Source organism: Hyaena hyaena, unplaced genomic scaffold, assembly GCF_003009895.1.
Source record: "Hyaena hyaena isolate Hyena2069 unplaced genomic scaffold, ASM300989v1 scaffold_1, whole genome shotgun sequence".
Lineage (NCBI taxonomy): Eukaryota > Metazoa > Chordata > Mammalia > Carnivora > Hyaenidae > Hyaena > Hyaena hyaena.
Genome location: NW_024080633.1, coordinates 11,044,510 through 11,058,354, shown reverse-complemented (window position 1 = coordinate 11,058,354; position 13,845 = coordinate 11,044,510). Strand labels below are relative to the sequence as shown.

The 13,845-nt window shown below is 46.9% G+C and overlaps 2 protein-coding genes across 2 annotated transcripts in view; one reads left to right on the top strand and one right to left on the bottom strand.

The window, feature by feature from the left end:
- The window catches only part of FANCA (FA complementation group A), a 60,259-nt gene that overhangs the window by 3,404 nt on the left and 43,010 nt on the right, over window positions 1-13,845 (top strand). Inside the window, 7 exon segments of the mRNA XM_039226708.1 lie at window positions 2,642-2,784; window positions 2,915-3,010; window positions 5,638-5,711; window positions 9,339-9,448; window positions 12,009-12,091; window positions 12,434-12,467; window positions 12,889-12,955. Coding sequence (XP_039082639.1) covers window positions 2,642-2,784; window positions 2,915-3,010; window positions 5,638-5,711; window positions 9,339-9,448; window positions 12,009-12,091; window positions 12,434-12,467; window positions 12,889-12,955 — 607 coding nt within the window.
- Window positions 3,638-4,000, bottom strand: LOC120228407 (60S ribosomal protein L35a). Its single transcript, XM_039226728.1, has one exon. It carries the CDS (start codon window positions 3,983-3,985, stop codon window positions 3,653-3,655), a length of 333 nt encoding a protein of 110 aa, XP_039082659.1. The 5' UTR covers window positions 3,986-4,000; the 3' UTR covers window positions 3,638-3,652.

Below are 13,845 nucleotides of genomic sequence, written 5' to 3'. Positions count from 1 at the left end.
AAAAAAAATTTCATTTATGTTAGAGAGACAGAGAGCACGAGTGGGGAAGGGGCTGAGAGAGAGGGAGACACAGAATCCAAAGCAGGCTCCAGGCTCCGAGCTGTCAGCACAGAGCCTGATGTGGCGCTCAAACTCACAAACAGTGTTGTTATGACCTGAGCGAAGTTGATGCTTAACTGACTGAGCCACCCAGGTGCAACCCCCCCCTTTTTTTTTTTTTTTTGCAATGTCCAGCATTATATTCTTTAGCTCCATCCATGTTGTAACCAATGGCAAGATGTCATCTTTTTTTTGTAGCTGAGTGATATTCCATTGTATATATATACCGTATCTTTAGCCATTCATCTATTGATGGACACTTGCTTCTATATTTTGACTATTTTAAGTAATGCTGCAATAAACATTGGGGTGCATGTATCTTTTAGAATTAGTTTTTTTGTAGTATAATTATTGGATCTTAGGGTAGTTCTATTTTCAACTTTAAAAAAATTTTTTAATGTTTTATTTCTGAGAGAGAGAGAGAGAGAGAGAGAGAGAGACTGACAGCCAGCCAGCCAACCAGGCAGCGTGAGCAGGGGAGGGGCAGTGAGAGAGGGAGACACAGAATCCGAAACAGGCTCCAAGCTCTGAGCTGTCAGCACAGAGCCCGACGCGGGGCTCAAACCCACGAACTGTGAGATCATGACCTGAGCTGAAGTCAGACGCTTAACCGACTGAGCCACCCAGGCGCCCCTCTATTTTTAACTTTTTGAGGAACGTCCATTCTTTTCCAGAGTGGCCGCACCTGTTTGTATTTCTACTACCAGTGCAGGAGGCTTCCTTTTTCTCCACATCCTCGCCAGCAGTTGTTTCTTGTGTTGTTAATTTTAGCCACTCTGACAGGTGCAAGTTGTGCTTATGATTCGTATGTCCCTGAGGATGAGTGATGTTGAACATCTTTTCATGTGTCTGTTGCCCATCTGGATGTCTTCTTTGGAAAAATGTCTATTGAGGTCCTCTGTCCATTTTTTAACGTGATTTTTTTTGTGTGTTGAGTTGTACAAGTTCTTCATATATTTTGGATATTAACCCCTAACCAGATAATATCATTTGCAAATGTCTTCTCCCATTTAGTAAATGACCTTTTTGTTTAGTTGATGGTTTCCTCTGTGTAAAAATGGCTAGAAATTAGCATTTTCTTCCCTTCCACTATGAATTACTTCCTGACCTCTATAGTTGATCATTTCTTTCTGTTTTTAATGTTTTTATTTTTATTTATTTTTATTTTTTTTTATTTCTAGGAGAGAGAGAGAGACACAATGTGAGCAGGGGAGGGTCAGAGAGAGAGGGAGTCACAGACTGAAACAGGCTCCAGGCTCTGAGCTGGCAGTCAGCACAGAGCCCGACGTGGGGCTCGAACCCACGAACCGCGAGATCATGACCTAAGCGAAAGTCGGACGCTTAACCGACTAAGCCACCCAGGCGCCCCTTTAATGTTTTTATTTTGAGCAAGAGATGCAGAGTGGGAGCAGGGGAGGGGCAGAGAAAGAGGGAGACACAGAATCTGAAGCAGCTCCAGGCTCCGAGCTATCAGTACAGAGCCTGATGCGGGGCTCAAACTCCTGAATGGTGAGCTCATGACCTGAGCCGAGGTTGGCTGCTCAACTGACTGAGCCACTCAGGCGCCCCTATAGTTGATGATTTCTAATATCATCATTTGCAATCTTAATAACTATTGAAAAAAAATTTTTTTAACGTTAATTTATTTCTGAGAGAGACAGAGACAGAGAGCAGGCAGGGGAGGGGCAGAGAGAGGGAGACACAGAATCTGAAGCAGGCTCCAGGCTCTGAGCTGTGAGCACAGAGCCCGATGTGGGACTCGAAGTCACAAACTGCGAGATCAGGACCTGAGCCAAAGTCAGCTGGTTAACCGACTGAGCCACCCAGGCGCCCCTCTTTATAACTATTATTAATTGTTTTCGTTTACATACAGGTATGTGTTTTCAGAGCCCTGAAGATAATGGGCATGTGCTACAGTTTCCTTTTTAAAAAAAAATACAGAAACCCCCCTAGTTTTAGAAGTCAGATAAATGAGATGGCGGTTTGCTTGTAGGCATCACCTGTATTCAGGCTGGCTGAAGTTCTCACTGTTGAATACAGACAAGAGGCTGGATACTCAGGAGGCTGGTGGCTGTCTGTGGCCTCTGCCACCCACCAATGTGTGGCACAGCATTTGGAAATGACCCGCTTTCCACTCAAACATCAGTATCAAGTCAGTGGAAGCGGGTCTATTTTTGACACTGAAGTAATTAGTTACAAAGATAGGAACTCATTGCAAGAGTCACCGCAGTTGCCAGTTTATTGTGCTCCTTTGGAAAACTTTGATAAAATTCTAAGACTATATGTGGCAAGCCCCCTTGTTTATGTTACACAGAGCCCTCGGCGTGTGCAGCCGAGGGCTTCGAATGCTGCCCGTTGTTACCCTATGCGTCGCTTCAGTCCTGAGATGGTCTTAATTCCGTGCCTTGTTTTTCCCTCTAGATCTGTGCTCCCTTTCAGAAAAGTGTTTTCTGAGAGTCTGCAGCCTAAGAGGCTTTTTAAACCCCGGGTCTTCTGTTTTAGATTTTGTAGCGCATCTCTCGTGTTTTGTTCTGTCTTTAAGGCTCGGCTCTGCGGGATGAAGCCTCGAGGCTGGGCGTCCCTGTGGCAGTGCTGTCCAGCCGGATGGTAGCCTCCAGCGTCGCGCAGATCTGTGTGTCTGGTGGCGAGCCCTCGCACGGAGTGCTGCTGAACACGGAGCAAAGGGTGAGATGCAGCGCGATGAGCAAACTGCATACTTGTTGCTCTGAAGCTGTTGCGGAAAATAGCATTTCTTTAATATTGTGTCAAATATTTGCTTATTATTACTGTTTTTAAAGATTTAATCTCTTTTCAGAAGAAACTGTCTTCCTTGTTGGAGGTGGCTCAGTATTTATTAGCACACAGTATGTTTTCCCGTCTCTCCTTCTGTCAGGAGCTGTGGGAAGTACAGGTAAGTTGGCTGTGACAGCTCTAGGGGTTTTGCTAGGAGTCAGTTGGTTTCGGGGAAGCCACGAGAGTCCCTGGCTGTTCCCAGGGGTCCCACCCAGCATCTCGTAATCACGGGTGGGGGGTGGTAAATGCATTCACCAAAGGCCTCTGTGGGTGGAAAGAAGTGCCTTCAGTTACTTACTTGTTAGTATTCACCGAACATTAGTAATGTTTACTAGAATGTGCCACAGACACATGATGTTCTCTCTTCTCATGTATAATTATGAACAATTTTGCAGGGCAGTAGAGTGAACTAGAAAAATGTAATTTAATAATTATTCTTTATTTCCTCCCAAAGTTTATTTTGAGAGAGAGAGAAGAGAGCAAGCAGGGGAGGGGCAGAGAGAGAGGGAAATTGAAAATCAAGCAAGCTCCATGCTGGCAGTGCAGAGCCCGATGTGGGACTTGAACCCACGAAACATGAGGTCATGAACTGCACTAAAACCAAGAGTTAGTTGCTTACCAGTTGAGTGACCCAGGAGCCCATAAAAAGTATTCATTTAAAAAAAATTTTTTTGATGTTTTTATTTATTTATTTATTTATTATTTTTTTTTTTTACAAGAGAACAAATCTACACCTTTATTTATTTACTTTTCAGTTAGTTTAAATCCTTGAGGGGTACAGCATCACACGGATTCTGTGGCCAATGGCTTTAGCAGGAAGGTTGCTTCGGAATTTTGCACGAACCATGCCACTGTTTCCATGAGCACGAGTTACTTTTCCCCAGATTACTCTGGTTTTATTCGGTTTGCCACCAGGAGTCACTGTGTTGTTCTTTGCTTTGTATACATAAGCACATCTCTTGCCTAGATAGAACTCAGTTTCATCTCGGGCATAAACACCTTCAATTTTAAGAAGAGCTGTGTGCTCCCTCTGGTTCCTGAGACCCCGTTTATAGCCAGCAAAAATGGCTTTGGACCACAACCTTCCAGACATATTTGTCGTTTCAGGAGTCCTGTTCCCAGCAGGCCTCCACGGGTTCAAAGATGGCGGAAAGATGTTTTTATTTATTTTTGAGAGAGAGACAGCATGAGCAAGGGGATGGGGGTCAGAGAGAGAGAGAGACTCAGAATCTGAAACAGGCTCCAGGCTCTGAGCTGTCAGCACAGAGCCCGACGTGGGGCTTGAACCCACGAACCATGAGATCATGACTTGAGCTGAAGCCAGACGCTCAATCGACCGAGCCACCCAGGCGCCCCATAAAAAGTATTCTTAAAAAAAAAAAAAAAAGATTCTTATCTGTTATTTTGTTTGAAACCCAGGTAATGGTGCCCCCGTGATTTCCCCCCACCTTCTCATCCAGCATTCATTGTAGAGTTCATCTGATTTGTCAGCAATTGGTATAGTCCCTGTGCTCACTGATAACTAGTTACAGTGAGGGCAGCTGAACGCACACTAACTGTGACGGTACAGGTGTCCACAGGTGAGCAGGGAAGAGTGGACAGCTACATGATTGGGTAGTAGGGAAAGGCTTTCTTTCTTTTTTTTTTTCCATGTTTGTTTATTTTGAGAGAGTACATGCATGTGCCACTGGGGCAGGGGTGGAGAGAGAGAGATGGATAGAGAGAGAATCCCAAGCAGGTGCCTCACTGTTGGAGTGGAGCCTCATGTGGGTCTCAAACCCACAAACTTGAGCTGAGATCAAGAGTCAGATGCTTAACCAACTGAGCCACCCAGGTGCCCCTAGGAAAAGCTTGCTTGCTTGCTTTTTTTTTTAATGTTTATTTTTGAGAGAGAGAGTGGGACAGAGGATCTGAAGTGGGCTCTGTGCTGACAGTGGAGAGTCCAAGGCGGGGCTTGAATTCATGTGAGGTCATGACCCGAGCTGAGGTCAGATGCTCATCCGGTCACCCGGACAGCCCTTGGAAAGGCTTTCCAAGAGAGCTGGCAGCTGCCTGGGTGTGAAGGGAGGGTGCCATTTTCCTGGGTGAAGACGAGGACAGAGCAGGCGGTGGGAGACCTGAGTAAGGTGTCCAGGGGGTGAGGGCAGGGGTGTCTGCCACAGAAGGGAGCACTTCTCTGGGATGGGAGAGAACGAGAGACCCGCTGGGGCACAAGTGGTCTGTGCCGCATCCGGGAGTCTCAGTCTTGTTCTGAAAGCTGTGAAGGGGCCACAGAGACTCGTAAGGAGCAGAGACTGACAAGTCCTGGCAGAAAGGCACAGACGCAGCTAAAGTAGACAACTGGGCGTGGGGGGCGCGGCTGGGGAGGAGGAGGAGAAGGGTGGTAATGGTGAGTGCCTGAAGGCTTGGTGAGTTTATTTCTGTTTTTATTTTTCTTAATGTTTATTTTGAGAGAGCGCTACACGAGTGGGGGAGGGGTGGAGAGAGGGATCCCAGGCAGTGCAGAGTCTGATTTCATTCACCTTGAGGTCATGACCTGCACCAAAGTTAAGAGTCAGACGCTTAACCAACTGAGCCCCACCCCACCCCTTGGTGAGTTTTAAAGCCAAAGTGGATCAAGTGTGTATTTTAGGCTGTCCTCATTACCCCACTCTAGTCTTCATAGAGCATAGTGGTTAAGTATGAACCTGTACATCATAGGGAAGTGTGTGCGTGATGGACTCACAGTACATGTATTTTCTTCAGGATTCTTCGTTGCTTGAAATCATGTGGCATCTTCACGTAAAAAACGTTGTGAGCCTCCAAGAGCTGCTGGAAAGGTAGGTAGTGTATCAGTGAAAATGTAGCATTACCTTCATATGGCAGGATTTAATTTTTGTAATCTAATCCACTAATAAATGATTTATTTATGTTAAAGCCAAAAATCACTGAGAGAAACTCTTCTTATTTAAAGAGAACATTTGTGGGGCACCTGGGTGGCTCAGTTGGTTAAGTGTCCGACTTGAGGTCAGGTCATGATCTCGCGGTCCATGGGTTCGAGCCCTGCGTCGGGCTCTGTGCTGACAGCCAGCTCAGAGCCTGGAGCCTGATTCAGATTCTGTGTCTCCCTCTCTCTCTGACCCTCCCCTGCTCATGCTGTCTCTATCTCTCTCTCAAAAATAAATAAAATTAAAAAAAAAAATAAGAGAACATTTGTTAGAGTTGAGGTTGTCATGCACAGAGTTGGTCATGTTTTCTTTTTTTCTCTTCATTTTTTTATGTTTATTTATTTTTGGGAGGGTGCAAGAAGGGGAGGGCCAGAGAGAGGGGAGCAGAGGATCAGAAGTGGGCTCTGCGCTAAACAGGCTGACAGCAAAGAGCCTGATGTGGGGCTTGAACTCCTGAACCGCGAGATCACGACATGAGCCAAAGTCTGATGCTCAACCGACTGAGCCATTTTTAAGTAAACTCTGCACCGAAGTGGGGCTTAAACTCATACCTCTCAGATCAAGAGTCATACGTTCTGCCGTCTCAACCAGCCAGGTGCCCTTTGGATAAAATATTGTTAAAAATTAAAAGAGTGCTGCCTGAGTGGCTCAGTCGGTTAAACTTCCAACTTTTAGTTTTGGTTCAGATCATGATCTCATGGTTCCTGGGGTTGAGCCCTGCATCGGGCCCCATGTTGGCAGCACAGAACCTGCTTGTGATCCTCTTTATCCCTCTCTCTCTGCCCCCCCTCCCCTCAAGCTCTCTCTATCTCTCTCACAAAATAAATAAATAAACATTAAAAAAAAACCTATTTGCAAAGGATACCATCTTGCATATAGAAAGCTAAAGAATCTGTAAAGTATTGGAGCGAATGAGCAAGGCTACAGGAAACAGCATCAACATACAAAAGTAATTTGTGTGTTTATATAATAACAGTGAACAATCTGAAAACAAAGTTCGGAATGATCCTATTGAAAGTTGAAATGAATAAATTAGGTATAAAGTAAAAGTGCAAGACTTGTGTACTAGAAACTCTAAAGCATAATTGAGGGAAACGAAGACCTCACTAAGTAGACAGTTCACGCACACGGATTGGAACACTTCACACTGTTAGGATGGAAGCCCTCCTCCCGCACTGACCTGGACGTTCAATAGAATCTGCATCAAAGTCTAGCCTGGCTTTTTTGCATCCATTGACAAGCTGATTCGGATTTCGATATGGAGATACAAGGGACCCTGAACAGCCACATTTCTTCAGGAAGAACAACAACATTGGGGGGGGGGGTCTCAGGTCCCATTGGCAGAACTTACTACAAAGTTAGGCTGTGACGCAGGCATAGGGTAGACCTAGAGCCACGGAATAGGACTTCCAGTCCAGACATAATCCCATACATATGTGTCAGATGATTTTTGATAAGGCTGCCGAGACCCCTAGACAGGGAAAAAGTTGTCCATTCAACCAGTGGTGTTGGGGCAAGTGGACATTTACAGGCGGAAGAATCCAGTCGGAGACCTGCTTCCTACAACATACGGCAGTTAAGTCAGTGCACCGAAGAGCTAAATGGAAGCACTAAAGCCATTAACACTTCTTAAGAAAATCTAGGGTTGTGTCTGCATGAGCTTGGATTAGGGAATGGTTTCCTGGAAAGGATGCCTAAAATTCATGCCACAAAAGAAAATATAGAAGGAAAATTATGCTTCATTGAGTTTTAAAATTTTTGTGTGCAATACTCAAGACCGTTAAGGCCATGAAAAGACAACACTTAGAATGGGAGAAATGATTTGCAAATCATGTGTCTGATTATCTAGTATCTAGTGTAAAGAACTTTTACATCTCAACAATAAAAAGACAATCCAATTAAAAATGGACCAAGGGTTTCAATGGACATTTGTCACGTGAAAAGATGCCAGACATCGTTAGTCACCAGAGAAATGTAAGTCTGACTGGTGAGGACGCCCCCCCACCCCCTGCCCACTGCTCCTCTTCTGGGTCCCGGCTCCAGATGTGGTTCTGCATGGCTCATGTCCTCGATGACCATCTGTAGCTTCAAATTGCTGCCGTTTTATTTTGTTTCTGATTATCTTACTCTTAATGAGCTTGCTTTAGTAAGAGTAGTAAGCTACTCCAGATAAACTTTTTTTTTTTAATTTATTTTTTTTATTTATTTCTAGGAGAGAGAGAGAGACAGCGTGAGCAGGGGAGGGTCAGAGAGAGAGGGAGTCACAGACTGAAACAGGCTCCAGGCTCTGAGCTGGCAGTCAGCACAGAGCCTGATGCGGGGCCCGAACCCACGAACCGCAAGATCATGACCTAAGTGAAAGTCGGACGCTTAACCGACTAAGCCACCCAGGCGCCCCAAGATAAACTTAAAAAAATTTTTATTTAAAAAAGTGTTTTTTTTACATTTATTTTTGAGAGACAAAGTGAGACAGCACGAGCAGGGGAGGGGCAGAGAGAAAGGGAAACAGAATCCAAAACAGGCTCCAGGCTCAGACGCGAGGCTCGAACCCACAAACCATGAGATGGTGAACTGATCCAAAGTCAGAAGCTCAACTGACTGAGCCACCCAGGAGCCCCAATAAACTTTTTTTTTAAAGCTTATTAAAACTTATTTATTTTATTTAAAAAAATTTTTTTAATGTTTTATTTATTTCTGAGAGAGAGAGAGCGTGAGCAGGGGAGGGTCAGAGAGAGGGGGAGACACAGAATCTGAAGCAGCTCCAGGCTCTGAGCTGTCAGCACAGAGCCCGACGTGGGGCTCGAACCCACGAACTGTGAGATCATGACCTGAGCTGAAGTCAGACGCTTAACCGACTGAGCCACCCAAGCGCCCCCCTAAAAGTTTTTTTTAATGTTTAGTTTTGAGAGAAACAGAGGGAGCTTGCATGTGGGGGAGGGGCAGAGGGAGAGAGACCCAGAATCCAAAGCAGGCTCCAGGCTCTGAAATGTCAGCACAGAGCCCAAATTGCGGCTTCAAACCCTTGAACCAGTAAGATCATGATCTGAGCCTAAGTCAGACACGTACTGAGCCACCCAGGTGCCCACAAAATGACTATTTTTTTTTTAAATATTTTTATTTCTAGGAGAAAGAGAGAGAGACAGTGAGCAGGGGAGGGTCAGAGAGAGAGGGAGTCACAGACTCTGAAACAGGCTCCAGGCTCTGAGCTGGCAGTCAGCACAGAGCCCGACGCGGGGCTCGAACCCACGAACCGCGAGATAATGACCTAGGTGAAAGTCGGACGCTTAACCGACTAAGCCACCCAGGCGCCCCTAAAAATGACTATTTTTAACGTCAGTAGCAGCTGCCCTGATTCCCCGTGTATGTCAGCTCGGCCTGTGGGGACATCTGGGCACAGCTCACATGGTTGCCGCTCGTTCTCTGTGCCCAAGCTTCTGAGTGAAGTGACTGGGGAAGGGAATGGCGTGGTCGATACGGAGGGATGGGGGGTGCATGGTGAGCCGTGTGCTTTGTCCCTAGTCGTGCTGACACGCAGGCCACGGTGGCGTGGCTGTTCAGGAACCTGTGCCTTCTGTGTGAGCAGACGGAAGAGTCTCCGTGCAGCGACGTCGCCAGGGCTGTGCTTTCTGGTGAGTTCACGACAGGCAGGTTCATGGGTAAAGTTTAGGTCGGCAGAAATGCCTCTTGTGGCGACGGTCTGTGGGAAACAGGACGGCCCCGCGCCCCTGGCATGGGATCCAGAAGCAACAGTCCCTTCGACAAGTGGTATCGGAACAAGTGGACATACACGTGCCAGACCGTGAGGTTGGAGCCCTGCTTCACACGACGTATCTCAGTTAAGTCACAGTGCAGCAAAGACCTAGAAGAGTTTCTGGGGTTACGACTACGTGACCCCGTCTCCACCCAGACCTCCCGCCTGGGTTTGCTCGTATTTGGATTTCGTGGAAGTTTGAGTAAGTCGGGCTGTAGACCCACTGTGTCTGGGGGCCTGTGGCTGATGTGTTTAAAGTACGCACATTGCGATCTGCTGGACGAGGAGCTACAAGCCAGCCACCCGGGGTCGGCAAGGAGCTCCCTGAGCCCCCGAGCTCCCATTCCAGAGAAAGGAACACCTTCAGGGCCATGTCCATTGGAGGTGTAACTTCAGTGCACTCACAGAAAGGAAGTAAAGTCACGGAGTTTGTTACTTTCACATCCCAGAGAAGGAGAGCTGCATAGCTAGGGAAGGTCACAGCGAGCAGGAGATAGGGAACAGGTGCCAGCTACTTGTACGGTGGTTGGGCCCAAGGTCACTAACGTTTTACAGGCTCAACTCTAAGTGGTTATTATTTTTTTAATGTTTATTTTTGAGAGAGAGCCCAGGTGGAGGAGGGGCAGAGAGAGAGAGAGAGAGAGACAGAATCCTAAGGAGGCGCTGCAGCATCACGACAGAGCCCGATGTGGGGTTTGAACTCAGGAACTGTGAGACCATGACCTGAGTGGAAATCAAGAGTAGGATGCTTAATGGACTGAGTCACCCAGATGCCCCGTTAAATGGTTATTTATTTTTTTAATGTTTGTTTATTTTTGAGAGAGAAAACAGGATCAGGGGAGTTCAGAGGATCTGAAGTGGGCTCCATGCTGACAGTTGCAAACATTATGCAGGGCTTGAACTCAAGAACCATGAGATCATAACCTGAGCCAAAGTCAGATGCTCAACCAGCTGGGCCATGCAGGCGCCCCTCTAAATGGTTATTTTAAGTTAAAAAAAGTTTTTAAATGTTGATTTTAGATAGAGGACAGAGCGTGAATGGGGATGGGCAGAGAGAGAGGGAGACACACAATCCAAAGCAGGCTCTAGCCTCTGAGCTGTCAGCACAGAGCCCAGCGCGGGGCTTGAACTCACAAACTGCGAGATCATGATCTGAGCCCAAGTCAGATGCTTAACTGACTGAGCCACCCAGGTGCCTCCTAAGTGGTTATTTTAAAAGAAACCCTGGAAAAGCAAAGCAGGAAGTGTGGCAGGCATGCTAAGCTCACGGCCTGATCTAGTCCTCATCAGACCCTGGGCGAGAGCAGGGGCGCCATGCCGTCGGTTGCCTGTGCACTAGCTCGGAGTGGTTTTCTTGTCACACTTGTCTTTTTCTGGGAGCCTTTCCCTTGCAGTGGGCCCTGTCCTAGGCTGCTCTCTGAGCCAGCAGAGGCTTGCCATCACCAGTAATAGAGGAATGAAATCTACAGATAAACAAAATATTAGATGAGAAGTAGAACGTTCCATACAGGTAGCTTGTGAATTTTTTTACATTATGAAAGATACCTTCTTTTTTTCTAAAGTTTTCTTGACGATCGGTGTGTGCTCCTTATGATTCCTGAAGCCTGTAGTCTGGCTCAGATAGTTGAAATTTATTTATTTATTTTAAATATTTTTATTTATTTCTAGGAGAGAGAGAGACAGCGGGAGCAGGGAAGGGTCAGAGAGAGAGGGAGACACAGACTGAAACAGGCTCCAGGCTCTGAGCTGGCAGTCAGCACAGAGCCTGACGCGGGGCTCGAACCCACAAACTGCAAGATCATGACCTAAGCGAAAGTCGGACGCTCAACCAACTAAGCCACCCAGGCACCCCTCAGATAGTTGAAATTTAAATTAAAGATCAGACAGAAAATATTTTTTACTGTAGTCTTCTAATTTTTTCAGAAATTCTGAGTGCATTTCCTGCCTCATTCCCCAGAATATAGTGCTTCTGAGTCTTCCTAGAACAGTCCTTATATTTTGGGGTAGGAGATTGGCTGAAGAGATAATCCACATGAAACCCTTAGATGCTACTTTTTTTTTTTTTTTTTTGTATTTTTAAGTAATCCCTATACCCAATGTGGGGCTCAGACTCAACAATCCCGAGATCAAGAGGCTCACGCTCTACTGACTGAGCCAGCCAGATGTCCTAGATGCTGCTTTTTTGTTGAGGAGAAAAATCCTTCCCATAAACTTGATGGATGAGAAAAATTTCCCTTTCAAATAGAGTGGCAGGAAGCACAGTGTGGTTCAGGAAGGGTTTTGTTGGTTGGGCTGGTGAGTGTTGGGGGGGGGGTGTAAAGCAGGGTGAAGCGACGGCCCCTTGTGGGTCCTCAGCCTCCAGGCCCTGGAGAGCGGGTGCTCTGTATCCTCCACAGCTGTTTGAAGATGACAGTGCATTTACATTTTTGGGTTTTCAGATTTTGTCCAAATGTTTGTTTTGAGAGGATTTCAGAACAACCCAGATCTCAGAAGAAATGCGGAGCCTGAGCAGATGGGCAAGGTAGGAGGAAAAGTGATGTGAAGAGTCGAGAATCGGCTCGTTACGGTAATGGCCCAGAATCTAGGCCTGTGCTTTCAGACAAAAGGGAAGGGAGAGCTTTTTACCAGCAGAACTCTGTGCCGACCCTGTGAGCCAGGGGCTGTGGGAGGCCATGCCCAGAGAGGTCCCAGGGACAGGGATCCCGATGGACACTTCCAGAAAGTCTGCCCTTTCACTCTGTCAGTGTCTCCCCAGTGTTGGGATGCTGTCTGGAGGGGCTTTCTTAGTTTACTGTGGAGCCACCAGTTTTCTCGTGTGACACGTATGTGTGAGTAACGGTGACCCTGTCTTGTGCTTTGACAGCTCGCCGTTGCTGTGCTTCAGAGGATGCTGATCTGTGAGTCTCCTGCTCCCGGACTGTCCAGGAGTTGCTTGTTAGGGATTCTCAAGGGGTCCTGCCTTTCCATGTCAAGTGCTTCACCTGAACTGACCCTCTACTGTTTCTCTTGGCTTTGCACTTAATTTCCAGAGCTGGAAATGGCAACCAGTGTAAGGGTTAATTAGGCAAGCATTTTATTGTTGACATATCTTGATTGATTTAAAAGGCTTAAGTCTTTGGTACCATTGGGATGCTTGGGGAAGACTTGTACGTACCATCCAGAGACTTAGGAGGCCTTGGTGGTCTGTTATTTGGAAATGGAGGGGCTTTCCCCAAAGATCCATTACCTGACACGTCCGGTAATACGCCGTTCAGGATCGTTTTCGATGGATTGTGGTGGTGAGCTGATGTGTTTCCCATTTCCACCATCTGTCCTCAGTTGCTCTTGAGGCTCTGGCTGCTGGAGTGCAGGATGCGTCCTCACAGCACAAGGTGGTGAAGTGCTGGTAAGTCTGGGAGCAGGCCTTCTGGGCGTACTCAGGGGCGGTGCCTGGTGCCTTAAAGTTCCCTGGCATTTAAAACAGTCCCAAAGGATCAACAGCTGTTTCCTGAACATGTTCTCTGCCATCATGACAACGTCAGGTGAAGACGACTGCTGGAAAGCTGTAGAAACTCCAATCTGCCTGCTCCCCCTGGAGATTCCTCCTTTCCTTGGGAATCCTCTGTCCCCTCTGGGTCTGCGTTCCCGGTCTGAGCTGGATCCCTAAGGGTCATGACGTGTAGGACACTCCTGGAGCCACCTTCTCACTGAGTGGGCTCTCCCCTGGTCCCTCCCTGCCCCCTGGCCGCCGAGCCCTCGGTGCGCCCTGAAGCCGGCACTTTGTTCACCCATGGTTGAGATTTTGCCACGTTAGCCTTCTCGCTGCGCGGCTCTCTGGAGGTTCATGTTGAGGAGTGGTCGTTGGGGTGTCTGGGTTTGCTTCAAAGTAATGTCGGATGAGGCCGGCCTGGAAGTTGGTTCTTTCCTGGGAAACCAGGAGAGGTTTCCAGCAACCCTCTGTTCTCACGGTTTTGCTCCGATTGCCTGTTCTCCAGTTAGTTTAGTGGCCCTCTGCCACGCTGCACCACTCAGTACTTCACTTAGACTCTTTATACACCCAGCACTCCTTTGCTTTCTATATTTTATGTCTTTTTTTAGAAAAAAAATTTTATTTTTTTATTTTTTAAATGTTTTTTTTTTTTTAATTTTTTTTTTTTAATGTTTTATTTATTTCTAGGAGAGAGAGAGAGAGAGACAGCGTGAGCAGGGGAGGGTCAGAGAGAGAGGGAGTCACAGACTGAAACAGGCTCCAGGCTCTGAGCTGGCAGTCAGCACAGAGCCCGACGCGGGGCTCGA

Excerpts from the sequence above, each read along its gene's own strand:
- LOC120228407 (XM_039226728.1), bottom strand. The coding sequence starts at position 3,985 with ATGTCTGGAAGGTTGTGGTCCAAAGCCATTTTTGCTGGCTATAAACGG.